Genomic DNA, 12361 nt, shown 5'->3' on the forward strand with positions numbered 1-12361 from the left:
GTGTGTGTGTGTGAGACGAGCTGGTCCCAGTGAACTCCCAGTCCAACATGTAAGCAGCACACCCAGCTCGTCTGAGTGCAGAGCCAATTTTCTTTTTGACAACACGATTACCATCCAAAATGCACAGCCTGGTGTGTGTGTGTGTGTGTGTGTGCATTTGGGGGTTTTACTTATCAGAAAATGTTCTTCTCACACTGCTTCGTCTCTGTAGCTGTTTTTTTTTTTTTTTTTTTCTCCAACACAATCCCCTCTGCAAACATGCTCTTACCCCCAACCTCTATTATGTGTGATGACAAAACTCACTGAGAGACAAATGCTGTAATAATGCTGCCACTTTCTTTCTTCTCCATCTCTCCCTCCCTTGCTCAGTGGTAGTGATGCAGTCTTTGGATGTCTGCAGCATTGCAGTGGATCTTGGGGACAAGTTTTTTGTGCCGACACTAAAGCAGGAGAGTGTCCCTGCATTAAAAACAAACTTTTTGGGGTCAATTATAATTGCAATTGCGTAATTGTAGGCATCCATATCCATTTTTTTTTTCCGTCGTTGCTAACTCCACCTATATGCACCTATATCGTTTGTCCAATTTTCACAAATAAGGTATCAAAAAATTCCCCAAGATTCATGCTTGTACTTTTATAATTTGTGACTTTTAAACGTTTTGACTTATTACATCATGTGTTTCTTTCCCATTCATTTCTATTAGAAATTTCAGCTTTTTCCAACTTTTTTCGAAACATTTCCAACTTATTATTGCTAATAGACCCTTTAATGGCGTACGTCACGAGTGACGTCACAACTCTAGCTGGAGGCAAAAACAGGAAACGCAGCTGGCTGAAGACTGTGGAGGCTCGTAATGACACTCGTGCTCAGAAAGAGATTATGTTTTTTTTTTGTATATTTTACACTTGATTTGAGACATGGGTGAGAATACACCAAAAAGGACTGTTCAGAACAACTCAAGAATGTTTGACCAGAGAGACATGTAAACCCATGTAAACTTGCGATGGTAAAACAGGGGACGGGACCCAGATAAGCAAACTGCTTCTCTCGTCTCCTTTTTCGGCATGTACAAAAAAAAAAAAAAAAAAAAAAGTAAAAAAAAAAAGTGAATATAACCATGTCGGAAATAAACTGAATAAATAAATAAAATAAATAAATAAACTGACCCATTATCATAAGAGATGCTGACAGAAAGCTGACACAAGAGGAAGGTAAAGCTCAGTAATTGTGAATAATGGAATTTTTTTTAACTTTAGTAATTGAGAATGTAATTGTAATTGACTTTCAGGGGGAAAATAGTCAATTGAATTTTAATTGTAATTGAAAAAAAATGTAATTGACCCCAACCCTGCATGGAAGTAATGAGCAGAGTTTTGACTTCCATGTGAGTAATGTAGGCGTGGCTGCTGTAATAACATCAGTTTGACGCCTTAAGAGGCACAAATTGGCCTGTTCACCTTAAATGAAAGGTGTAGCAGTGACTGACAGGCAGCTTGCACTGCAGAAAAAAATAAATAAATATATATATATATATAACGTTTTGCCAAAGAGTGCCTGAAGGGCTTCGGCCAAGCAAAAACACACACTTCATTCATCTTCCTGACACTTTCTTAATGCAGCACTAATTCACTCAGTTGGACTGCACCACATTCCATCCTCAGCCCAACCATGCATAGTTACAGTGTGGAGAATAATCTAATGCACATAGTAATGTAATGTAATGAAACATACATGAGATATTTGGTTTTAGAGCGTCAAGGTTGGCTGAAGGTGGGAGAAAACAGATGCTTTGTGGCGTGAAGCCATTACTTCATTGCAGAGGAGGGTGGGTGTGCAAAATATGGGGGGGGGGGGGACAACATACATTTGAATCTTAAAGAGCCAAGTGAGATTTTCTACAAAGTGGCAAAAAAAAAAAAACCTACTGACTTTATGTGCAGATTTTGAACAGTTTTTTTTATTAAAATTATTATTCATATTTAGTGGCGTCTGCTCTTCTTCATCTCGTTCTCTTTTTGCCTACAGATAGTAGCGGCTATCTTGGCCATAGCAGGCATTGTAATGATGACCTACGCTGATGGGTTTCACAGCCACTCCGTCATCGGCATTGCTTTGGTTGTGGCTTCTGCTTCAATGTCAGCACTCTACAAGGTACTTCTTCTCATTTTCTACTGCACGGGTGTCAAATATATATTTTAGTTCAAGGGCCAAACATGGACCACTTTGATCTCAAGTGCGCCGCAAACTTTAGGCGGGAAAATGAGCAATTTCAACATTCTTCTGCCCTTTAAATATATGTAAAGTGATGAAAGTTACAGACAATAGCCACTATTTAAATTTCCTTGAGTTTGTGACTAATTTGTATTCAATTTGAGGAAAGTGTGTGTAATAATTTTGATAAAATTGCAGGATTTTAAATGGGATTTGTTTTTCAACAATTTGTGATTAGAAATGACTGCCATCACGTAATAAAAACTGTGAGCCCTGGCAAATATTGTGGATATTCATTGAATTTATGTACTTGATATTTACAACTGAATTACTTGGTATTTCTACACAATAATTCATGTTTTCTATAATTTTGACTTTATCCTGTGGGCTGAATTTGATGCTCTGAAGCAGTGGTTCTCAAACGTTTTTTTTTTTTGGCTCAAGTACCCCCTTTCTTTTATTTCTGAATCCAAGTACCCCTTTTGTTCGACTACAACATTTTGCTCATAAAACTATTTAAAAACAACTGCAGAGCATCACGATGGAATGAACGAGTGATACACACATTTTAAAGAATCTTATTTTGTGCAGTCATGTTTCCCAAGATTTTTTTGGATCGTGACCCCATTTTGATTTCAAGAACTTCTGGCGACCCCGAAATATTTTTTTTTTTTTTTTAATCTAGAATTAGTTTTTGATCATTTTTGAGCTCAGATATTATTTTTCTTACTGCATTTCAGTTGAACTAGATAAATATTTCACAAAAGTGAATTTATGGAAATACAGTTGTTTAAGATTGTCTGTTAGATTTAATAAATAAAAAGAATAATTAAAACAATTTTAAAACTAATTTTAAATTTAATTTTCCCGACCCCAAGGTTTAAAAAAAAAAAACACTGATTTAGTGGCTCTTGAATAGATTTATTTTTATAGTTTTTATCATTACCGGACTGACATTTTATTTGTTAATTTTCCACTATCTCTCAAGTACCTCCTATAGTGTCATCACTTACCTCATTTAAGAAACACTGTTCTAAAGGGCCAGATTTGGCCCCTGGGCCTTGAGTTTGACAAGTGTGTCCCATTGTGTTGTTTCTCTGCTATAGTTCATTTTAATGTTCTTTAAAATGAATATTGAAAGAGAAATAATGACAGTTTTGGTTGGCTAACACTTCAGTGTTGACTTTAATTCATAATAAACTGGATATTTACAGTATACAGTATAATGTGTCTATAGTGTCTGTGCTGCAGTGATGTAATAAACTGAGCTAGAGTCATGGCAGGTTCTTGGCAGGTTCTCCCTCTGTAGCTCCTTGAGTTAGCGGATTTTGCACCATCATGAGGCTCCTCCCCGTCTGTCCTCAGGTGCTCTTTAAGATGGTCCTTGGCAGTGCCAAATTTGGAGAGGCTGCTCTCTTCCTCAGCATCGTTGGCTGCGCCAACTTTGTTTTTATCAGCTTTGTGCCGGTCATCCTGTATTTCACTCATGTGGAGCACATCTCCTCACTGGCAGACATCCCCTGGGCTCACCTCTGTGCGGTTTCAGCCCTGCTGTTTGGTAAATATAAACCTTTACCATAAAAAAAAAAAAAATCAACTGTTCTGCATATTTTGTTGCTGATTGTACTTTTATTCTTCACAGCGTTCAACATCTTGGTGAACTTTGGCATTGCAATAACGTACCCTACTTTAATTTCCCTTGGCATCGTCCTAAGTGTTCCTGTAAATGCCAGTGAGTCGCTTTACTTTGTGCTTTTTAGCCCAGGTCACTATTTAATATTTGATGGCATAGAAATCGCCCATAAGTGATCATTTATATTTGATGAAGGATGAAGTTTAAATTTACCACAAGTATTGTCATTTTATTCTATGAAAATGTCACTTTTAAACAGGTCATTCACAAATGGCCCATGCACTTTGGTCTAATAAAACTTTTACCAATTGTTTTTCAATATTCACACTGTAAATATTTAGTTTGATCGGAGGAATAATTTTTACTGAGGGGGCGGGTGTCTCGATTTTTGCACCTCCTTATTTTTCTTCCATTTTCATCCTCCAATATCTCAGGAATTACATCACACAGGAAACTGAAATTTGCTATGTTAATACAGCTCCACCTACTCTCTCAGAATATATAAAAAAATATCTGCTAGACATCCTATCTGCTGGATATGCCAGTCCTTCAAATATGGAAAATAGTTTGTTGGGGTTTTGTGCTGGAAGATGTTTGGGCCTTCAGTAAACAACTTTGCATATGCCTCAGCTCCCTGTAATTTGATCAGCTGTGAGCTACGTACATAGACTGTTCACATCACTAATGATTAGTCACATATATGCATTGGTTCTTGGGTGATAGTCTCGAAATCTGAAAAAACACTTTTTTTACTATTTTAATTGGCCCATAACTGAATGTGGTAATGTGAGAAAAATCTGAATTCTGTTTTAATTTATAGTATAAATGTTACTCTTTCTTGGGATATGAAACAATGTTTCTTTATACGACTTCTTGATTTTTATTTTGGACCCCAACTTAGGGGCTTTTACCCACGCACGGATATCCAAATTCCTTTTCATAAGGTCAATATCAAATTACAGGAAGCTGAAAATGTAAGAAAAATAAGGACAAGTGAAAATTGACACATACCCCCCTCACTAAATTGGCCATATCTCAAAATCTCAAAGCATTCATAAGATCAAACTAAAAATGTACAGTGTGCATATTGAATAATCACAGAACAATTGGTAAAAATGTCTGAATTGTGCAGGATGTTTTGAAAGTGTGTTAAAATGACATCCAATCGTTCACACTTTATTTCTGTGAATGGCAAAATATCCTCTTACTGTACTTACATCCTCACGTGACTGCATCCCTCGTCCTGTTCCAGTGGTGGACCTCTACACTGGTGAAATTCAGTTCAACACTGTGCGCCTCATCGCTGTGTTCATCATCTGCCTGGGTTTCCTCATGCTGCTGCTTCCAGAGGACTGGGACCAGTGCATCATCCAGCTCAGCACTAAGCTGCGCAAACGGGACGAACCGGCAGAGGGCAGCATGGAGGCGGGGGCCGCCACAGGGCTCAACTGGAGAGGGAGGAGCAGGACCTCCATGTCAACATTTGCACACTGACTTCATGGACGAGGTGACGCACGCCTGTGTTCCTGCCTTGTGTTTGGGACGACTCCACTGTTGTAGGAGCAACGATGGCTGGAGATGCAGCAGTGCAAGATTGTCAAACATTGGTTTCCATTCTACTCAAGAAGTCGTCCAAGTTGGTGCATGGACTTAAACCAATAGGAAATGATATTTCCACAAAAATAATCAGGTATAATTTATTAAGTCCTGTGTTTTTTTTTTTTTTTTACCCTAAACTTGACTTGTTTTATCCTTTTCCAACTTTTGTTATGAAATCATAAGAAAACCGTGACAGACAATAAGGTTCAAGGCAGGCCTGATGCTCTGTAGACATATTTACAATCAAAAAGCCCTTAGTCCAGGCTGTAAAAAAGTAAAAAAAAAAAAAAACCACATCAACATAGGGCTGGGCGATTTTGCCTAAAATAAGAAAAAAATCTCAGATTTTTTAAAGAAATATTGGAGTTTCAATTTTTTTTCAATGCACTTAAAAATAACTGCAGACTTCAGATATTTTGTCAAATCAGACAACTACATATTTTATAACATATAACATTACAATTAAAAATAATAAACTCATCCCTGAGCATCTCAGCATAGTGCGAATAAAAAATGAAACATGCCTGTGGCACACACATACTGTATGTCCTACTCAAAGGGTAAACACATGTAAACAAAGAATGACAAAAATTTAAAAAAAAAAAAAACTCGAATTTGCAAAATAAAAATCGTTTTTATCTACAAATTCAATAAATCGATATTTTTGCGCAGCCCTACATCTTCGTCTGTCTACTGCAGAGGTGTTAAACTCATTTTAGTTCAGGGGCCAAATACAGACCAGTTTGAGCTTAAGTGGGCCACAGATTTTTTTGTGAGAAAAAAAGCTAATTCAACATTAATGTGCCCTGGTTTGGTATATAAGTATATCAGTCCCTGCAGGATCTTCACTTCAATTTTCCTGATTTTGGGAATTTAGGGACATTTTGTGGAATAGCTTGAGGAAAATGTGCCAGATTTTGGAAAATTTGAGAAGAATTTGAGCTTAAAAATGACTGCTGTCATGTTACCTAAGAACTGGGACAACTGAGCTCTGCAAATATTGTGGATTAGAATTGAATTTTTGTATTTGGAGGGACTGAGATATCTACCACTGAATTAGTTGATAATGTACTAAATATTTCATGTTTTTTTTCTAAAGCTGGCCAAATTTGATGCGCTACAGGGCCGGATTTGGCCCCCGGGCCTTGAGTTTGACACATGTGACCTACTGGTAAAACGGAAAATAACTACTAACTAAATGATTTAAAAAAGAATGGCTGTAGTTGCTTATTTGCCATTTGCAATATAAATAGCATCTTCCAGGAATAAGTTTGGTAAAAATATTCCAACCATCATTAAGCCTTCCTTTGAAAGGATCACACAATCACATTTTCTAAAATGTAACAACAAAAAAACATCTTTAATAAATCTGTTCATTAGTATTTTTCTGGTTTTAATTGGTCTTGAGAATGATTCGACTGTAAGGCTTTCCGTAAAAATCGACTTTGTGTGTTACGCGTCTCTGAAGCCAGTTTACAGCCAACGTTAAGCTGAGAGCCACAGAGGGAAGTGATGGTGTCCAATCTGCCTTGTTGTGAATGTATCTTCATCATCATCATCATCATCATCACTGTACCACACATGCTCGCTGCCCGTTTCTTACAGTGCCACCACAGACTGCTGCAGAGACTCTTTAATACTACCCTGCTACTCTTCTGCAGACGTTGGTCTTTTCAGCTACCAACTCTTGATGCATCTGAGACTTTTTTCTAAATTTTTTTTTTTTTTTCTTGCTTTTGGTTGCTGACTAACTTCAAAAAGGACCGTGAGTGGCATCTACAGAACAAGCATGCACATATATTGTATGTATGGGCAAAATCAGCTGAGAAGTCCACGTCACTGCCTTTTTCTTTGTTTTGCAATAATTAGCACTGTTTCCCATTGTCATTCTCTATGACAATAAATAATAAAATTGTATTCCTCTGGAATTATTGCTATAAACATCAATGTAAACCTTTGTAAGGAATGATGACTTTTACACTGAGCAGCAACCTTCGATTATTACAACTAAGCAGGATGTATTCAGAGCGTGAATAGATGAGTTTATCAATACTCCTGTTGGCTGTCTTCAAGTGTGATTATATGTAATATATATAAAAGGACTTCTTTTCAGTACATTTGCCTGTTCCGTCTTTTTTTTTTCTTACTTCTGTTATATCAGCCGTGTCCAACAGGAACGCGATCTTCAGTGTTTCAAAAACCTTTTAGGAATTTTCCTGGATGTACACATAAAGATAACAGTAAGATGATGCAAACTGTGCATGATTAAATATGCTGATGTGGCAGCAACCAAAAAATGAAGCAACAATAGAAGCAAAAATGAATGATTTTTTTTCTTTAAAAAAAAATAGGTAAAAAAAGCAACTTACCATCAGTTTTACAGCCTTTGCTCAGGTTGACATTCAGGTGCACCAAAATTTCACTATAAATGTATAATAAAAGGGAAAACAACTTGTATTGGGGTCTACAAAACCTACATATTACTTATTTTTTAAATATCCAATTAAACCAGTGATTATTTGTGTAAATACCAGAGGTGAAAGTAATGGATTCCAAGTACTCATGTTACTATAATTGAGTTGCTTTTATGGGTACTTGTACTTTTTTGAGTATATTCCTAAATCATCATTTTACTTGTGATTAAGTATGTTATTTATTTTATTTTTTTTTAAGTAATTTGTTACATTTCTACACCCAACTGTTACCGAGTAAATTGCTGATATTATTTTTGGTTTTAAAATGATAATAAATGTAGCTATACTTAGAGTCTGAGAATTTTTTATTTTATTTTGAATTGTTATTTCATTTAAAGGTAGGGTAGGTGATTTTCGAAAGCTAGCATGATTTTGAATGTAGCCTCCCTGATGGCTCCGCCTTCATCCCCCTTGCCCCTCCCCTCTGTGCTCCGTTTCACTCACATGCACGTGCACAGCTGCTGCAGAAGGGGAGCTCAGCTCATCGCTCGTATTGTGTAGAAACTTCATCGTCTCATGTCTCATTCAGCAGTAAATAAACAATAAACTTTACCATTATATATGTTAAAAAAATTTGACCAAAAACTGTTTTAACTCTGTCAGCGGTGACGCGCTTTCAGTGTGAGCTCGTGCACGTGAGGGGTCGAGAACGAGCAGGGAGACGTGATTGGTTAAAAAAAAAAAAGGTTTTTTTTTTTCACTGGTCGAAGTTTTTACAGGTTTACAGCTGCTACAGTTGACAGATTTTCTTTGTTCCTTTTTCAGAGCGCATAAAATCTTATTTTCTGTCTGGACATTAAGACAATTTCAACCAAAAACTTAAAAAGTGTATCTGGAGAAAATTACCTACCCTAGCTTTAAAAAAATAATTCTACATTTTGACAAACCTTTTATTTTATGCAGGTGTCTGTGTAAAATAGATTAAGTTAAGATTTCTTCTTTTCCTTTTTAAGTTTATGAATACCTGTTTTTCATCAGAAATGACCACAGGTGACATCATGCAGCATACTCTGAATACTATAGTATGTATCAGCTCTACAGAGCAGCAATCTACTGCCCTCTTGTGGTCACTGAGGGGCCACATTACAGTAGTTGGGAAAGTGAGGGATGGATGAGACACTTTTATGTGACTGATGTTTTATAGTCAGTGCTGATGGTAAAAATTGTTGAACAGTACTTGGAACTTTGCGAGGCCAGATTGTCAGAGTTGTAAAGTTGAGCTGAACGGATACGTGGCATGTTGTTATCTCTCCCAGTGCTGCCAACATCCCCCACCCTGGTTCTGGTCCTTGTTCTGTGCCTGAGTCCCTGCAGAGCGTTCTGGAAACGCCTGCTGAGCAGAGCGTACAGCAGAGGATTGATGTCAGAACCCAGCAGCAGCAGCCAGTAAGAGAAGGTCACAACAGAGGATGGGACGAGGGTGGATCGGCCTGAAAAAGTGCTTTCTGCTGCCTGGACCAGAGCCACCCCTGTGTACGGTGTCCAGCAGAGGAAAAATGCAGCGATGATCATGAAGACACGTAACGTCCCTCTGTTTTGTCGTAGAAAGCTCTGCTGAGGTCCCTGAGACGTGTTTTCCTCTGAGCCAACAAAAGACTCCAAACCTGCACTTATATGATGGATTAGTCCTGATGTGGTGCACAGATTTCCACAGTACTGGTGAGAAGATCTCCCAGTAAAGCCAGAGCTGGGGATCCTGCTGTGATGGACAGATCTGTGGAGTATATGAATCCTCCTGGCGTGGCTTTGGGCCACTTTGACTATGCTCACATAGCAGAAGACCATAACCACTGCTGGTGTGAAGTAGGAAAGAGCTGCCATTAAAGTGGTGTAACTGGGACTGGCTGCCCAGTTGACTGCACAGCTGTGCATTGGAGCAATGTAACTGATGGAGCTCCATCCCAGCAGTGGAGGAAAACTGGAAACCAGTGCCTGCAGCCAAATCCACACGACGAGCACACAGGTCCTCCAATGGGAGCTGGAACGCAGACACTTCATGATGGAGTGATAGCGATCAAGGGCAATGGCAGCTAGAGTCAGTACAGAAGCTGTGCAGTACACAGAGGAGGTGTAACCCACGTAGACACACAGCACCTAACACACATACACACACACACAGTGAGATGTGTGTGTTTAGCAAAGAAAGTTTTGTGAAGTTATGTGTTGATGTTAGTGACTTACGGTGCAGTTCATCCATTCACTGTTTAACACAGACACAGCAACAAAAGGCATGACCCCACAGCCCACCAACAGGTCACTGACGGCCAGGTTCACAATCAGCACTGATGTCACTGAATGGAAAGTCTTTGTCGCAACCACAACAACGATGACCAGGGTGTTACCTATATTCACCAAAAAACATAACAAGGATAACATAGGAGAACCAATACAATGATTTAAACCAATGCTTTGTACTAGTTCTGGGCGATATTGACCAAATGGCAATATACGATATAAATCTTAAGAATTTTAACTCAAACAAGACGATTCAGGGTTAAATTTGCTGATGCAAAATGCCACACAGGCACATTTATTAACAAATAGCTGATCAATATGTGCCGCTTTTGGCTTTTTCTCCTAGGGACAGCACGTGTGAGTGAGTTCTGTATTGTGGCTTGCTGAGGGGAAGGTCTGGGTTAGGACACTCTGAAATCCATCTTATTGTGTTTTTAATGCTGTTCCCAGAAGAAGAGAAAGCAGTGACTCCTAAAATTAGTATTTCAATACAAAATAAGCTATCAAAAAACAATATATATCGATGCAGGCGATACTGTCATTTTCTATATCACCAAAATATATATAAGTCATATATTGCCCAGCCCTACATCATACAATCATAAATCACCCTCACACTTCCGCTTCCTCTCCATTGACTGACTGCTGTCACTGACCAAATATGAAAGCTGGTCAGCCGTTTCCCTGTGATATCTCAGATTACATATTGGAACGTTATCTATTAATATTATTTAAAGTGATTTTAAAAGGTAAAAAATGATCAATAACTGTTAGATTTACATGTTTTTGATGCCATGTAAAATATCAATCTAAGCATAAAGGCCTTTTCTTTGCCAATTTCACTTATGTCCAACTAGCACTGTGAGATATTCATTTTCCTGTTTGGTCAGGACTCAAACAACCAAATCTGACTAGTTCCATACTCGGCATCATACGGCATTCTGTCTTTGAAATTTATCACCTGATTTTAATATGTTACAGCAAAGATGAACACCTTGAGTCACTTACTGTATTTAGTTTGGCTTGAAATCTTAAACAATTTAGGAAGTATTTTAGTTGTTTCAATATTATTCAACAAAAACAAAACCTACTAAAACATACGTACAAGACATAAAATCATTATTTTGAGAAACATTACATTTAGATACAATTTCAATACTAATTTATTGTGATTTTTTCCCCCCATAATCATAATCTACTGTATTTACTATAGCATAAAACCCACTCCATGCAGCTTCACTCATTTAAAAGGTACAAAACAATGTCACTGTGGTTTGAGCGTTGAACAGATGCAAACTAAGTAAAAGATTTCGCTAGATAAACAAATAAATGTACACAAATGGTGTAAGTTCAGTAGGTTACCACAGTGAAAACGTCTTTCCTATACTGTACCTTCTACGCTAGCCTGCATGAAGTTGGTTTGACACACACCATCAATGTATTAATCTATTTTTAACATGAGATGTTATATTCTTTATAATGAAAAATACACATTTTCTAAGCAAACAAAAAGGTGAAAATCCCCCTATTGAAAAATGTGCTGACGCTGCCGAATGCAGAGGATTATTTATTAGTCACAGTATTTGAAAAACAAACAAACAAGTGTCCTAATTTCTGTTTATCCTACCAGTCACAGCGCCCACACACATCAGCAGCATGAGGGTCTCCAGGACCATCTGTGAGGACCACGGCACCCCCGTCTCTGAGCTCCAGGCTCCACTGGTGTTGATCGCTGCTGCCTGTGGAGGTGATGAGAGCTCCACACAGGAACCGTCCACATGTTCCATGTTCCATTCATTCCTCTGCCGTCCTCACACACTGCGTTGTAGACAGGTGTGACTTTATGGAAAAAGAAGCCACACTGATGGCGTGGACCTTTCCACCAGAGGGTCTTTAGGGAAATCCTCCCCACACAGTTCATTAACTGCTATTAGATTGAACAGTTTACTTTCCATGCATTTGCTCATCTATCTAAACCTGTGAGTGCCAAACACTAAAGTGATGCAAAGGTGAAAAAAACCTAAACGGAAACACGTTTTTCACACATATATTTAAATAAAACATGTATTTAGAAACACCCATTTTATTAAAAAATAAATAAATCACTGAAATATCACTATTTAAATTTTGTTTTTTGGTAAATGATTATTTTAATTCTAATTTTGGCATTGACTTGAAAAAAACAATCAAGTTTCTTCTGACAATTTA

At 37.8% G+C, this 12361-nt stretch overlaps 2 protein-coding genes across 5 annotated transcripts in view; one reads left to right on the forward strand and one right to left on the reverse strand.

Annotated features, from left to right (window-relative positions):
• Window positions 1–6245, forward strand: part of slc35f3b (solute carrier family 35 member F3b) — a 78221-nt gene extending 71976 nt beyond the window's left edge. For 3 of the 4 annotated variants that reach the window (XM_028469329.1, XM_028469330.1, XM_028469331.1), the window contains 4 exons: window positions 2027–2152; window positions 3578–3770; window positions 3855–3944; window positions 5098–6245. In XM_028469329.1, coding sequence (XP_028325130.1) covers window positions 2027–2152; window positions 3578–3770; window positions 3855–3944; window positions 5098–5339 — 651 coding nt within the window. In that variant the 3' untranslated portion in view covers window positions 5340–6245. The remainder of the gene's footprint in view (window positions 1–2026; window positions 2153–3577; window positions 3771–3854; window positions 3945–5097) is intronic. The other variant, XM_028469333.1, reaches the window with a different exon arrangement.
• Window positions 6246–9040: 2795 nt separating this feature from the next.
• Window positions 9041–12031, reverse strand: LOC114476946 (G-protein coupled receptor 161). Its single transcript, XM_028468966.1, has 3 exons — window positions 11781–12031; window positions 10100–10260; window positions 9041–10012 (listed from the first exon to the last, which is right to left on the reverse strand). The coding sequence occupies exons 1-3, from the start codon at window positions 11938–11940 to the stop codon at window positions 9041–9043; spliced, it is 1293 nt and encodes a 430-aa protein (XP_028324767.1). The 5' UTR covers window positions 11941–12031.
• Between the last annotated feature and the right edge of the window lie 330 nt (window positions 12032–12361).

This window comes from Gouania willdenowi, chromosome 15 (genome assembly GCF_900634775.1).
Source record: "Gouania willdenowi chromosome 15, fGouWil2.1, whole genome shotgun sequence".
Taxonomy (NCBI): domain Eukaryota; kingdom Metazoa; phylum Chordata; class Actinopteri; order Blenniiformes; family Gobiesocidae; genus Gouania; species Gouania willdenowi.

Excerpts from the sequence above, each read along its gene's own strand:
- LOC114476946 (XM_028468966.1), bottom strand. The coding sequence starts at position 11,940 with ATGGAACATGTGGACGGTTCCTGTGTGGAGCTCTCATCACCTCCACAG. Across the intron at positions 10,261-11,780 it reads GTGTGTGGGCGCTGTGACTG|GTAACACCCTGGTCATCGTT; the intron begins GTAGGATAAACA and ends TGGTGAATATAG. Across the intron at positions 10,013-10,099 it reads GTGAATGGATGAACTGCACC|GTGCTGTGTGTCTACGTGGG; the intron begins GTAAGTCACTAA and ends TATGTGTGTTAG.